This window comes from Hylobates moloch, unplaced genomic scaffold, assembly GCF_009828535.3.
Source record: "Hylobates moloch isolate HMO894 unplaced genomic scaffold, HMol_V3 SCAFFOLD_4, whole genome shotgun sequence".
Classification (NCBI taxonomy): Eukaryota; Metazoa; Chordata; class Mammalia; order Primates; family Hylobatidae; genus Hylobates; species Hylobates moloch.
This window is the reverse complement of record NW_026652279.1, coordinates 113,959,585-113,974,421: the sequence shown is the minus strand read 5'-3', so window position 1 is coordinate 113,974,421 and position 14,837 is coordinate 113,959,585. Positions and strand designations below refer to the sequence as shown.

Genomic DNA, 14,837 nt, shown 5'->3' with positions numbered 1-14,837 from the left:
GAGGTTGCAGGACAACTAACTATCCTGCAATATAAGGAAAGATAGGATCTTCCAAGGAAAAATGAGATGCAACTCTTGTTTACCAGATGCAACTCTTGTTTACCAGGGGCAGACACCAGGCAGCATCCAAGGTGGTGAGAAGAGTTCACCTAAAAATGTAATGAACTGCCAAAAGCCTAGTGGACTAGCACAGAATATAGAACCCCTATGACTCACATACACAAGCAGAATTTATACCCACTTGCAGACTCTTCTCCACAGATCTCATCAAATACAAGAAGCACTGGGGGCAAGTGCAAGACCAGACAAAGCCTCCCTCATGGTGGAGGCCCAAGGAGGGAAGGGGAAGCACTATGGAAAAGACACAGAACCTCACCTGTCCTCTTTCCATTTCCTCTACTGAATAAAAGCTTCAACCACTTGGGGAAAGGCCTCAAACCCTATTATCCTAAGAGCACCAGTTGATATCAACTGCTTCTAGAGAATGGAAAAAGAAACTCCTTCACCCTTGGGGAAGAACCAAAAATATCCTGGACCCAGACTATTAGAGATCTTCTACCACTGGGGAGGGGCAGGATCATCAAGAAGGTCCCATTCCTGAAACTTAGGAACACAGCACTTGCCTAAGACTGAGGCTAAACTAGTACAAGGGAATGCCCTCCCTCTACTCCAGGCTAGCAAGTGCCAAATATCAAGTAACAACAGTCTACTTCTGGGGAAGAGGCATAGCAAAAGATGAAAGCCTCTCTGATGTGCAGGCTCACACCTAAAGCTGAGGGTGTGACAGAAGCATGGAGAAAACCCCTATAGTCATGCAATGCCTTCCCTAAACACAAAATAACACTAGAAAAATGTCAAATGTGATAAGCACTGAGGGTAGCCATAACAATGGTAAAAACCCAAACATAGCTCAATTCTTCACTATGTAACCTAATACCCAAACTAAAGGCCTAGCAAAAACAGAGGTATGACCATTTCCAGGCATAAATACCTCCATGTCTATAGTTTCAAACAAGGTGTCTAGCTTTCAACTCAAAATTATTAGGCACAAAAAGCAAGGAAAAAAAACATAAAACTATTAAGAGACAAAGTAATCAAGATAACCAGACTCAGATCTGACCCAGATATTAAAACTCTGAGAGAGAGAATGTAAAATAGCTACGATAAATATGCCAAAAGCTTTAGTGGAAAAGGTGAACAAGATGCATAAACAGATGGAAAATTTCATCAGACTGTTAGAAACTAGAAAGTCAAATGGAAATATTAGAATTTTAAAATATGGTAACACAGATGAAGAAGGCTCATCAATAGACTTGACACACAGCTGAGGAAAGAAACAGTAAATGTGAATACAGGTAAATAGAAATGTCCCAAACTAAAAAACACAAAGAGGAAAAAAAGAGTACATAAAACAGAATAGAAGACCTAAGAGCTGTGGGGCAATATCAGACTCCCATACATGTAATTGGAATACCAGGAGAAGAAGATAGAGTAGGACACAATAAATAAGTCCAAGAACTCTCCAAAGTTAATGACAGACCCCAAACCACATATCCAAGATGCTCAGAAAACACCAAGCAGGATAAATACAAAAAACAATACTGTACCCAAACTGCTGAAAACCAAAACCAAACCAAAAAGTTTGAAGGCTGTGGCTGAAGGGTGGGAGAATATACCACCAGAGAAGAATGACAATAAGAATTACAGCTGACTTCTTGACAAAATTATCCAAGCCAGAAGATAATAGAATGTCATCTCTAAAGTACTGAAAAAGCTACCACCCCAGTAAAAAAAAAAAATATATATATATATATGTACATATATATATATTTCAAAAATAAAGGAGAAATAAAGACTTTTTCAGAAAAACAAAAATGGAGATCATGTATTACTAGCAGTCCTTCAATACAAGAAATGTTCAAAGAAATCCTTTGGGCAGAAAGAAAATGTTACCAGACAAAAATCTGCATTTATATAAAGAAATGAAGAGTGCTGGTAATGGTATATATAAAGGTAAAAATCATTTTTCTCATTTTTAAATGCTCTAAAATATCACTGATAGCCTAAAACAAAATAGTGGCAATGTATTATTTGTTTTGTTTTTTTGTTTTTGAGACAGAGTTTCACTCTCGTCGCCCAGGATGGAGTGCAATGGTGTGATCTCAGCTCACTGCAACCTCTGCCCCCCTAGGTTCAAGCGATTCTCCTACCTCAGCCTCCCGAGTAGCTGGAATTACAGGCATGCGCCACCACATCCAGCTAACTTTTGGTATTTTTAGTAGAAACGGGGTTTCTCCATGTTGGTCAGGCTGGTCTTGAACTCCCGACCTCAGGTGATCTGCCCACCTTGGCCTCCCAAAGTGCTGGAATTACAGACATAAGCCACCACACCTGGCCATATTAAGTGTTTAATAGCTTATATAAAGTAAAAGTATGACAACGATCACACAAAGAATGGGAGGAGTGAATTGGGAGTGTATTGTTCAAAAGTCCTTATACTACATGTGAAGCAATATAATACCTGGAGGTAGACTGAGAGTAAACATATATATTATAAACTCTAGGACAACCACTAAATACACTTTTTTTTTTTTTTTTTGAGACAGAGTCTTGCTCTGTCGCCCAGGCTGGAGTGCAATGGTGTGATCTCGGCTCATTACAACCTCCGCCTCCCAGGTTCAAGCGATTCTCATGCCTCAGCCTCCTGAGTAGCTGGGATTACAGGTGTGCATCACGATGCCCAGCTAAGTGTTTTGAATTTTTAGTAGAGATGAGGTTTCACCATGTTGGCCAGGCTGGTCTTGAACTGATCTCAAGTGATCTGCCCGCCTCGGCCTCCCAAAGTGCTGAGATCACAGGTGTGAGCCATGGTGCCCAGACCACTGAATACATTTTTAAGGTATAAACAATAAACCAATAGTGCAGTTAAAGTAAACCATTAAAATATTCAATTAATCTAAAATAAGGCAAAAAAAGATGAAAAAACAGAATGGTTGTAACAAATATAAATCCAGCAAAATAGTAGATCTTAACCCAACCATATAATGATAAAACTAAATAATCTAAACACTAAGTTAAAAGACATAGATTGTCAGATTAGATAAAAATGCATGATCCAACTATTTTTTTTTAAAGTCCACTTTACATATAAAGACATATATATGTTAAAAGTAAAAAGATGGAAGATATGCCTTATGAACATTAATCAAAAGAAAACTAGAGTAACTACATTAATATCAAACAAAATATATTGTAGAACCAGGGATATTACCAGGGATAAAGAGCAACATTATATAGTGATAAAAGGGTCAACTCAGCAAGGAACCTTAATCCTAAATGAGGATGTACCTAACACCGGAGTTTCAAAATACACACAAAACCCTCCCAGCCATTATTGATTGATAAATGTGAATTTCTCATCCAAGCAGATATGTAATCACTGCCAGACAGAATAAATGAGTAATTTCCCTATAAATAATTATTCTGGTAGGCATGGTGGTGCGCTCCTGTAAATACCAGCACTCTGGGAGGCCAAGGCAGATGGATAACTTGAGCTCAGGAGTTTGAGACCAGCCTGGGCAACATAGCAAAAACCCATCTCTACAAAAAATGCAAAAATTAGCCAGGGATAGTGCCATGCACGTGTAGTGCCAGCTACTCGGGAGACTGAGGTAGGAGGATCACCTGAGCCGGGGGAAGTCGAGGCTTCAGTAAGCCATGATCACACCACTGCACTCCAGCCTTGGCAGCAGAGTGAGACATTGTCTCAAAAAAAAAAAAAGATTATTTTAATAATTCTGTCTATCAGTACCCATCCAACCCCAAGATCTATCAGATCCTGCCAACACTGGCCACCAAAACACACTGCATAAAACACTCTCTTCATCCTTTATGGACAGAAACTTCTAATGCAGCCAAAGGTATACAAAGCACTACAAAACATAAAACATGTAGGGCAGATGCATTCTCAGGTGAGCCAAGTGGTGCAATCTTTGGAGTGAGTAATGGAATATGAGTTCTTTATAGCAATTAAAAGCATTTTCACAAGAGTGGGAGGATTACAAACCGGTATCCTGGACCAACATCAACTGAGATGTGCTAATTATGTTCCATCTAGAGGTCCAAGTGAACATAATATTGGTTCTGTGCCTCTGAGATCACACTGGAGCTCCTCATACAGCGTAACAATGAGCTGGCTTTGTCTTCAAAGCTTCAGAGATGTTCCCATACTAAGCCCCCCTGCTTGAAAAGCTTTGAGAATCTCCTATTAAAGTCTCTCTGAGTTATAGGATTGTGATTTATTTTGGGAAAGTCTACTGGAAATCCCACTACTGTAAAATCTAAATTGAAAATTAAGTCAATATGTAGTTTATCCTTCTCCATGCTCATATTTAAGACCACAAAAGGTAGAATTACACATGCTAAGAATCTGTTATTCCTTCTGAACTCTTTGACTTTATATAATTTATTTAAGTGCATAAAGTCATTTGTCCAACTAAAAATAAAAATTCCACTAGTGAGGATCAGAAAAAAAATCAGTTTTGATTTTAAAAAGTATATTTTTTAGATTAAAAAATTATATGTATATATAAATAATGGAACTCATATTCCATTACTCACTCCAAAGATTGCACCACTTGGCTCACCTGAGAAGGCATCTGCCCTACACGCTTTCTTTATGTTTTGTAGTGCTTTGTATACCTTTGGCTGCATTAGAAGTTTTTGTCCATAAAGGATGAAGAGAGTGTTTTATGCAGAGTATGTTTTGGTGGCTAGTGTTGGCAGGATCTGATAGATCTTGGGGTTGGATGGGTAATGATAGACAGGGGACTTAGAATAATTTTTTTTTTGAGACAATGTCTCACTCTGCTACCAAGGCTGGATGTAGTGGTGTGATCATGGCTTACTGAAGCCTCAACTTCCCCCGGCTAAGGTGATCCTCCTACCTCAGCCTCCCGAGTAGCTGGTACTACAGGTGCATGGCACTATCCCTGGCTAATTTTTGCATTTTTTGTAGAGATGGGTTTTTGCTATGCTGCCCAGGCTGGTCTCAAACTCCTGAGCTCAAGTTATCCATCTGCCTTGGCCTCCCAGAGTGCTGAGATTTATAGGGGTGTGCCACCATACCTGCCAGAATTATATATATATAATAATAGCTGGGACTACAGGCACGTGCCACCATGCCCGGCTAATTTTTGTATATTTGGTAGTGATGAGGTTTCACCATGCTGGCCAGGATGGTCCTCAATCTCCTGACCAAGTGATTCACCCACCTCGGCCTCTCAAAGTGCTGGGATTACAGGTGTGAGCCACCGCAGCTGGCAAAAATCTTAATGTCAAAAAAATCTCATTTTGAAATGTTGTGTTCATTTCCCTTGAAAGTAAAATCATAGGCCGGGCACGGTGGCTCACGCCTGTAATCCCAGCACTTTGGGAGGCCGAGGCAGGTGGATCACAAGGTCAGGAGTTCGAGACCATCCTGGCTAACACGGTGAAACCCCCGTCTCTACTGAAAATACAAAAAATTAGCCGGGCGTGGTGGCGGGCGCCTGTAGTCCCAGCTACTCAGGAGGCTGAGGCAGGAGAATGGCGAGAACCCAGGAGGCGGAGCTTGCAGTGAGCCGAGATCATGCCACTGCACTCCAGCCTGGGGGAGAGAGTGAGACTCCTCTCAAAAAAAAAAAAAAAAAAGTAAAATCATAGCATGTAGGATACCAAACAATAAAACAAAATGAACATTTAAGCTAAGCTTTTATGTCTCAATTTCGAAATCAAATTAATCAAACAGTAAACACAATAAATCACTCAAAGCAATGATCAAATTTAAGTAGGCAAATATTTGTAAATGTCTTAAGTAACTCCATCTGATCCCTGAGATCTCTGCTAATAACTTTCAGGAAAATACTTGGCAAAATGGGAACTCATTAAATAACTGTAATTCATATGTTAGAAATGAAGAGCAAAATGACCAATACTCCAAATAGTCCTACTTCATGAATGAAAGGCTGTTTTGTCCTGTTTAGATGTCCATACATGTGCTCACACTACATAACAAACCTGTTTGTCCAGGCTAAATGCCTTTCAGCCTATTATAGAGGGTTTTAATTTTGAATAAGCAAAATATGTCTTAAATGTGAAAAGGGAGGTTTGTTTCTACCCATAAAACTATCTGAAGGAATACAGCTTTGAAATATTCGCATCTGCAAGGCATTTTGTTCAAGAAACCAAGGTAAACAGGCCGGGCGCGGTGGCTCACGCTTGTAATCCTAGCACTTTGGGAGGCCGAGGCGGGTGGATCACGAGGTCAGGAGATCGAGACCACGGTGAAACCCTGTCTCTACTAAAAATACAAAACATTAGCCGGGCGTGGTGGCGGGCGCCTGTAGTCCCAGCTACTCGGAGAGCCTGAGGCAGGAGAATGGCGTGAACCCGGGAGGCGGAGCTTGCAGTGAGCCGAGATTGCGCCACTGCACTCCAGCCTGGGCGACAGAGCGAAACTCCATCTCAAAAAAAAAAAAAAAGAAAGAAACCAAGGTAACTAAACAAATCACAATTATAAGAAAATTCTATAGACATAAGGGAGTAGCTATAAGCAGTAGGAAGAGCAGTAGCACCTGGGATAAGTAGTTCAGATTTTCTTTGCATAGACAAGGCTTCCTTGTATTGAACAAATCATACTTATGCTTGGGCCTGTGGGCTCCCAAGTGGTTACGGGTGTTCCAAGAGATGAGTGGCACAAGATGAAACAGTAAGTTAAGGAGGAAAAAACAACCTTTTTTTTCAATCTAAAAGCTTTGTACTGTTTAATACATGGATTGACAGTCAATTGCATAGAAGGCAGTTACAGAATAGTGGTCAAATTAAACTCCGAAGCTAGTCTACCTGGATTTGTGTTCTGACCCTTCTATTTAAACACCATTGACCTTGGACAAATTACTTAACCTTTCTGTGCCTCCATTTCATCACTTATAAAATTGACAATGTAATGAGTTGAACTCATAAACTTGTTATGAGGACTATATGGGTTAATATCCATAAAACAGTTAGAACAGTGCCTGGTGCAAAGTAATCACTATGTAAAATTATAAATAGTCATTTTTGGCAAATCCATTATGCATTTGCTATCAATTGTTATTTACATATTATCCTAAGAGCCTCAGACATATTTGGAAGAAGAGACAAACATTAAAACACAGAGATCAAGACCATCCTGACCAACATGGTGAAACCACGTCTCTACTAAAAATACAAAAATTAGCCCGGCATGGTGGCGCATGCCTGTATTCCCAGCTACTTGGGAGGTTGAGGCAGGAGAACTGCTAGAACCTGGGAGGTGGAGGCTGCAGTGAGCCCAGATTGCGCCACTGCACTACATCCTGGGCGACAGAGCGAGACTCCATCTCAAAAAAACAAAAACAAAAACAAACAAAAAACTATTATTCTAGTTTCAAAAGGAACTAATAAATTCAGTGTGAGTCAGTGGCTCATACAAGTTATGGTGAGTCCCTAAATGGTACCATTTGGCAAAAAAGACACTCTTTACTGGTCAGAGATAGAAAATAAAAGGAGAACACAGTTCAGTCATAAATTTATATACTAAAAACACAGGAAGTCACTGAGGTTCCTGTCTCAAGCATAAATTTCATTTCTCAGACCAACAGAGTCAGAGCTGGTCTGCCACACCAAGAGCCAGGGTCTCCAGGCATGTTTAGCTCCCCCAGTTACTGCCCCCAGCCCTGCTGTTCTAATGTGTCCCGCGGTTGGCTGCATGGGGCCCACAGGGAGCCCCTGACTACCCTCCACCTGGACACACAGAGAACCACTCCCGTTCTGCCCTTTTCCAGCGTCTTCCTGCTGCTGCTGCTGTGGGAAAAACTCCAGCCTTTAGACATGGAATGGAAGCATCTGTGGAAAGCCCAGCAGCTGGGAAAACCACCAAGGTGGACCTCCTGCCCCCATGTGACCTTAATTAAATGGCCCCAATTTATTGACTTCCTTTGATTCATTTCTGCTAAATTCAGTCAGATTTTTTTTTCCCCATGAATATTTTCTTTTGAAAAGGCAAGAATATTGGGCCAGGCACAGTGGCTCATGCCTGTAATCCCAGCACTTTGGGAGGCCGAGGCAGGTGGATCACCTGAGGACAGGAGTTCAAGACCAGCCTGGCCAACATGGCAAAACCCCGTCTCTACTAAAAATACAGAATTTAGCCAGGCATGGTGGGGAGCATCTGTAATCCCAGCTACTCAGGAGGCTGAGGCAAGAGAATCACTTGAACCTGGGAGGTGGAGTTTGCAGTGAGCCAAGATTGTGCCACTGCACTCCAGCCTGGGCAACAGAGCAAGACTGTCCCCCCGGCCCCCGCAAAAAAGAGAATATCTTAGATGAGTAAATTCGTTCAACCTAATTGTTTTTCTCCTAATACCTAGTTGAGACTAGCCAAATCTGAGTTCAGTTTTCACTTAATAAGTATGTATTGAGCACCTCTGAATGTGCCAGGCATACTAAGTGGGCCAAATAAAGGCCATAAAAAGCTTCATAGCAGCACGAGTCAGGTTTTGCCACCAAATGAGCTTCCCCTATCTGCTGTGCAGAGGGGATTCATAGGGGGAGAAAGACATTAAACAAGCAATGGCAGAAGTGATAAATGCCATCAAAGAGGAACGAAAAGATGCTGCCCCAGCTTACAGGAGAGGAACTGAACCTGAGGTCATGGAAGAGTAACCTAAGTAGAGACTTGGAGGATGGGTTAATGTTAACCAGGAGGAAAGAGGAGGGTGTCCTGGGCCCCAGTGCAGAGATGGTGACTGCGGGGATGTGGGGGCAGCCTGACCATGGAAGGTTTTATGGATTTGCATCCTCATGCCTAGTGAAATGACAGGTTTTAAGGAGAATAGCCTCAGCTGACCTGAATTTTAAACAATCCCTTAGGCTGCAGTGAGAGAAAGAAGTGGACAGATGGAAACCGATTAGGAATCTGTTCTGAGTCTAGGCAAGGGGTAATGGAGGTTTAACCAAGTGGTGTCAGTGGAACTGGGGAGAAGTGGAGAGATTGAGACACCCAGGAGACAAAGCCATAGGACTCAGTAATGTAGCATTTATAGGAGGTAAAGAAGAGGAAGACTTCTGGCTTCTGGTTTGAACAGTAAGATGGTTGGTGAAGTCCTACACTGAGAAGCAGGGTTAGGGGGTGCAACGATGAGTCTTAGTCCAGAAATGCTGCTTCTGAGGTGCCAGGGAGACATCTGAGGGATGCAGTGCCTGGAGGCAGGGAACGAGCAGGGAAGAGACGTCCATCTGGAGCCATCAGCATCAAGGCTAATCACCTGGCAAATGTGTGAAGAGTAAATGAGAAGACAACCAGCACTTAACGGAGACAGGCAGTGAAACTGGCGGGCCAAGGAGACTGTGAAGAAGCAAGCAGGGAGGTGGGAGGTGAGCAGGGGGAGTGTGGTGTCACAGAATCAAGGTCAATGAAGACACTGGCTGAAGTGTGCCTGGATTTGGAGTTCTGTACCTCATTTGTTGTGTAGAACAGGAGTAAGACCTGGCCTGGGTGACATGCTGAGCAGCAGCCCTGCCAAGGGTGAAAGCATGATCCAGCCATGGTGGCATCAGGCCACCATGATGTAACCTTGTCACTCAGCCTTAGCAACTTGGGTGCAGTGGGTGGCTGGCAGATGGCTGGATACATGCAGAGCTGGGGTGTGTCCTGGCAGGCGTATCAAAAGGACCAGGCTAAGGAGTTTAGGATATTGGCAGGAGGGTGGTTAAAGGAATGAGCCATGGAATCTAGGCTGGATAGAAAAAGAAGTGCAAGGAAAGAAGTGGCCAGTGGCGCGGAGGAGAAAGCCAAAGGAAAGGGACTTAAGGAGAGGAAGTGGGTAAATTTGCAGCGAGGAACACTGGGGGTTACAAAGTCAGGCTTGTGCAGTCAGGAGACACTGGGCTTACCAGGGATAAAGATAAAAAGTGGGCTGGGCGCCGTGGCTCACACCTGTAATCCCAACACTTTGGGAGGCCGAGGCAGGTGGATCACAAGGTCAGGGGATTGAGACCATCCTGGCTAACACAGTGAAACCCCATCTCTACTAAAAATACAAAAATTAGCCGGGCGTGATGGTGGGCGCCTGTAGTCCCAGCTACTCAGGAGGCTGAGGCAGGAGAATGGCGTGAACCCGGGAGGCGGAGCTTGCAGTGAACAGAGATCGCGCCACTGCACTCCATCTAGCCTGGGCGACAGAGCGAGACTCTGTCTCAAAAAAAAAAAAAAAGATAAAAAGCAAACGAGACCATTTCTGCCAAATTAAACTACTTACTAAGACCAGACTTTCCCCCCAAAAAAGGGAAAGAAATGCAAAGAGCAGCATAGGGAATTAATGGAATTGTCATAACCCCATTTCTTCATGATTAGGTAGGGCATTACACAAAGAATACAGAATCCCAATACATTTTTAGAAATCTTGCTTTGATTTCTCACTAAAAAGGCCGCATTCCTATAATGAATGACTTTAAGAGATAAGAGACATGCTCAGCTAGAGGAAGACAGAAGTTGCTAATTTGGGATTTGGCTTTGAATTCCAATAATCTCTGCCATGAACTTACCATATGATTTAATAATGGGATTTAAAAAGTGTAATATAATGTTTATTCAGCACTTCCTAAATGCCAGGCACTATCCTGAGAATGTGTAACATGTATGTTGATTTCGTTCAATCTCCACAACTCTGAAGTATGTACTTGTATTGCCCCTATTTTACTGATGGGGAAATGAGACGTAAAGAGGTTAAGTAGATTTAACAGTACTCTTAATTTTTCAGCTAAGGGTGATAATGCCAATTGGTACATTATAAGGCATGAACCATAAAAATGATGGTACAATTCACCTAAAGTTCACCTAAATTCTAAATAATTTTGATTACATGAAGGATTTGATTTAAAATGTTAAAAAATCTCAGTACAAACCTATATTTCTCTGAATTAGCATGCACTCCTTCTCCTTTGCAGAAAAATGGCTTCTGCTTGAAATGCCAAAGTCAAAGCAGTACTTATTCTTCCCCATGTCAAACAAAGTACAGTTAAAAATTGTCCTCCTCTCTCCCAGGGGCAGGCTGTTTTCAGCCAAGTGAATGGTCCTCTTCCCAGGGGATCTGGGGGCCTCCTTGAAGACAGTGACCACTCCTTGGACGAAGGTGCATGGTGGGGGCAGCACCATCACCTCTACCCCAGACTCACATGTGAGTTCTGGCACCATCACCAGTTTGTATCCAAATTTCTGGGCCAGGTCAATGGGTCCTGTGGAGGTAATGACTGAGTCTCGCCCAAGCAGCTTCAGCACCACGGTGACATAGGCTTCCGGCCCCACGGGTGCACAGCCAAACTCAACCCACTGACCTTGAGCAAGTTCTGTCCTTTTGCTGGTTCTTATTTCCAGCGGCTGTCCTGAATTTCTTCTTGCCTCAGGAAGACTGTTGGTGAAGATGACATCCACTATGATGTTGGGCTTGTCCACAGGAAACGGGCACAGTGGTTGACTGGTAAATAGGCCCACTTGGAAGGTGCCTTCTGCTGCCTTGGCACTCCTATTCAAGTCAATGTGAAAGACAGGCCATTCCACCTTCAGAAAGGCACTTTTCTCCCACCAGGGGAATGGAGTGCTGTTGTCTGTTGCTTCTGGAATCATTGTGAACCAGTAGTCACCAGCCTCCTTGAAATAGAAGCACTCAAACTTGAGTGTTCCCTGGGACTGGTTGGTCAGGAGGTACTTGGTAGTTACAGTCTGATTGGTGTTGGCCTCCAACAGCAGGACAGATACATTCCTCAGTGTCCCATTAGCACCATCAAAATACTGGAAATCCACATACACTGTGTCGTTGCTTAGTGCTACATGGCCTGGCTCTCTCAAGAGAAGATATTCAGCTTCTCCAAGAACTGAAATGGTCAGAATTGGTTTTTAAAAGGTGCATTTGAGAAGAGTTATTAGTGACATTGATGAAACCAGAATTTTTAAATATTTTTTTTGAGACAGGGTCTCATTCTGTCACCGAGGCTAGAGTACAGTGGTGCAATCAGTGCTCACTGTACCCCTAACCTCTTGGGCTCAAGCAATCTCCCACCTCACCCTCACGAGTAGCTGGGACTACAGGCACATGCCAGCACAGCCAGCTAATTTTCTTTTTGTAGAGACTAGTCTCAAAATCCTGGGCTCAAGCAATCCTTCCACCTCAGACTCTCAAACTGCTAAGATTATAGACATGAGCCACTGCACCTAGCAGAAAACAGCATTTTAGACAAGAGAAGTTAGAACTGAGCCAGGGATGATGTAAAATGATACTGAGTACAGATCCTGGAAGCTGGCCATTGTGCTCTTTCCATTCTGAAGTGGTTCTGTTCCTTCTTCATCTTTCATAGTTACGTTTAAAATAATTAGTGGTAAATACTCTGAATTCACAACATTCAACAATATGATATATCTGCAATGAAAATCTATACAGCTAGAATAATAATTTTTAGGATTAAAAACCCAGTATCTCATATTGTTAATCAAAGATTCTGGTGTTTAGATATTTGGGGAAAATGGATATACAGTGAAGAGAAAGCTTGATTTAAATGACACAATACACATTGTTCTGGATTATTTTAAATGTAAGACCCTAAATTTATTTCAAAGTTATTATTTTCTGATATTCAAGACAAGCACTGGGGAATTTTTACCAGTAAAGGAATCAGTGTCCTCAGTTTGTATGAGGCAGACATATTTAAATGGATAAGAAATGTTGACACTTTATTCTGCATGGATAACCAAAGGGATAGGGTGAACATTTTTGAAATAACTAAGCTTGTCCTTGGCAATTTAATGACATTACAGCAACTTGTATTTGCCTAGATAGGACAGATGACTGCTACTTCTTAAGTATCATTCTGTTAGGATCAATCATATCTTTTAAAAAGAGACCCAGCAGAGCAGCCTAAGTGAAAAGTTCAAAGAATAGACACACAAGAATCCTTGTTTCTATTTTGAATCCTATCCAAATATATATCAAAGGAGGCAGAATTTGGCAATACAACAGTCAGCTGGCCCATGGCTAGGGTAAGAAACAGTTCTAGATGTAAGGGACTGAAGTTCCCTTTAGGTTTGAAAAACAACTTGTGGAAGTATGAATTTATTATTCTTATTATATATGCCTCATGAATATATATGTCCAAAGGGGCCCATGTGTTTTTTTGTTTGGGCTGGCAGTCTTTAAAATACCCTTATATATATGCAATCAATGATTATTAGAATCAGCACATGAATATCTTGGCACACAGAGGAGTTTTTAATTAGCACAGCATTTCACCTAGTTCTCATTTGAGATGAGGTGAAATAAAAGACATAAAACTTGGATGACTTGAATGCTTGATTATCACTTGTTTGAAAACCATAATAGGATAAAGTTCTTTTTTTCTCCAATTAAGCAAAAACAAGTTGAGGGATATTCCCTTTTGTTTGGAGATGACTCAAAGTTGAGGAAGGTGGCTGATTCTGGTGCAGCTTGTGTACTGGATCAGATCCAACCTGGTACCTTTCTTGAATTACTGGGTAATGCACTTACCACAGCCCAAGGAAGTGCTTAAGACTGAGAACAAAGTCATACTAATTTGGATCTGAAGGGGGCAGGATGGTTCTGTGGTCCATTTAAGAATAAGAGGCTACACCACTTAGTTAACTAATGAAAGTCTATTGCAGGCTGGTCCGATGGTAGCAGGTTATCAGAACTTATTAAGATTAGTGTCACCAAAGTTGGTATATGACCCCCAACTACTAAATTTGACTGGCTTAAAAAAAAAAAAAAAGCAGTCTATTGTGTATGACAGGGATCGTCAATGAAGCAGATCAGATTCTGATTTGATGGGAGCCAGTGAATGAAAAAGACACACATGCCCCGCTGGAAATGGAAAACAAAGATGCAGTTGATGGGTTCCAGCAGCAGCAGATAGGACGTATGTACTAGAGGGAGAATTTGCTACTTTAGAACTCCTGTTAGAAAACTACAATTTGGGCCAGGCACGGTGGCTCACACCTGTAATCTCAGCACTTTGGGAGGCCGAGATGGGTGGATCACCTGAGATCAGGAGTTCAAGACTGGCCTGGCCAACGTGGTGAAACCCTGACTCTACTAAAAATACAAAAATTAGCTGGGCATGGTGGTGGGCGCCTGTAATCTCAGCTACTCGGGAGGCTGAGGCAGGAGAATTGCTGGAACCCGGGAAGCGGAGGGTGCAGTAAGCTGAGATTGCACCATTGCACTCCAACCCGGGCCGACAACAGCGAGACTCCATCTCAAAAAAACAAACAAACAAAAAACTACAATTTGGTTCTACCACATCCTGACTACTATAATATACAGGTAATGCTATATTTTGATCAGTATTAAGTAGAGATAAAGGGGGGGGGTAAAACAGATCTACGACAATACCTACTTTTTTTATTTCATCAGTGGCTTGTGCACTCAACTTCTATGCTCTTTTTTTATGTTCATTCAACTTTTTTCATATTCCAGTAAGAAATTTTGCTATTAACAAACACCCTTGTATAATTTGTTTAAATGGAGAATTTCGATGCTTTATTTATCATTATGAAACCAAGAACACATACTTTTTTGTAGAAGGCTGTTACATGTAATCTGTGTTTTTTTGTTTTTATTTTTTATTTTATTTATTTTTTTGTTGTTGTTGTTTGTTTCTTTTGAGATGGACTTTTGCTCTTGTTGCCTAGGCTGGAGTTCAGTGGCACGATCTCGGCTCACCACAACCTCCACCTCCTGGGTTCAAGCGATTCTCCTGCCTCAGCCTCC

The 14,837-nt window shown here is 41.9% G+C and overlaps 1 protein-coding gene across 4 annotated transcripts in view; it reads right to left on the bottom strand.

Annotated features, from left to right (window-relative positions):
- The window catches only part of THSD1 (thrombospondin type 1 domain containing 1), a 30,032-nt gene that overhangs the window by 10,081 nt on the left and 5,114 nt on the right, over positions 1 to 14,837 (bottom strand). For all 4 annotated transcript variants that reach the window (XM_032150970.1, XM_032150972.2, XM_032150971.2 and 1 more), the window contains one exon: positions 10,966 to 11,931. In XM_032150970.1, coding sequence (XP_032006861.1) covers positions 10,966 to 11,931 — 966 coding nt within the window. The remainder of the gene's footprint in view (positions 1 to 10,965; positions 11,932 to 14,837) is intronic.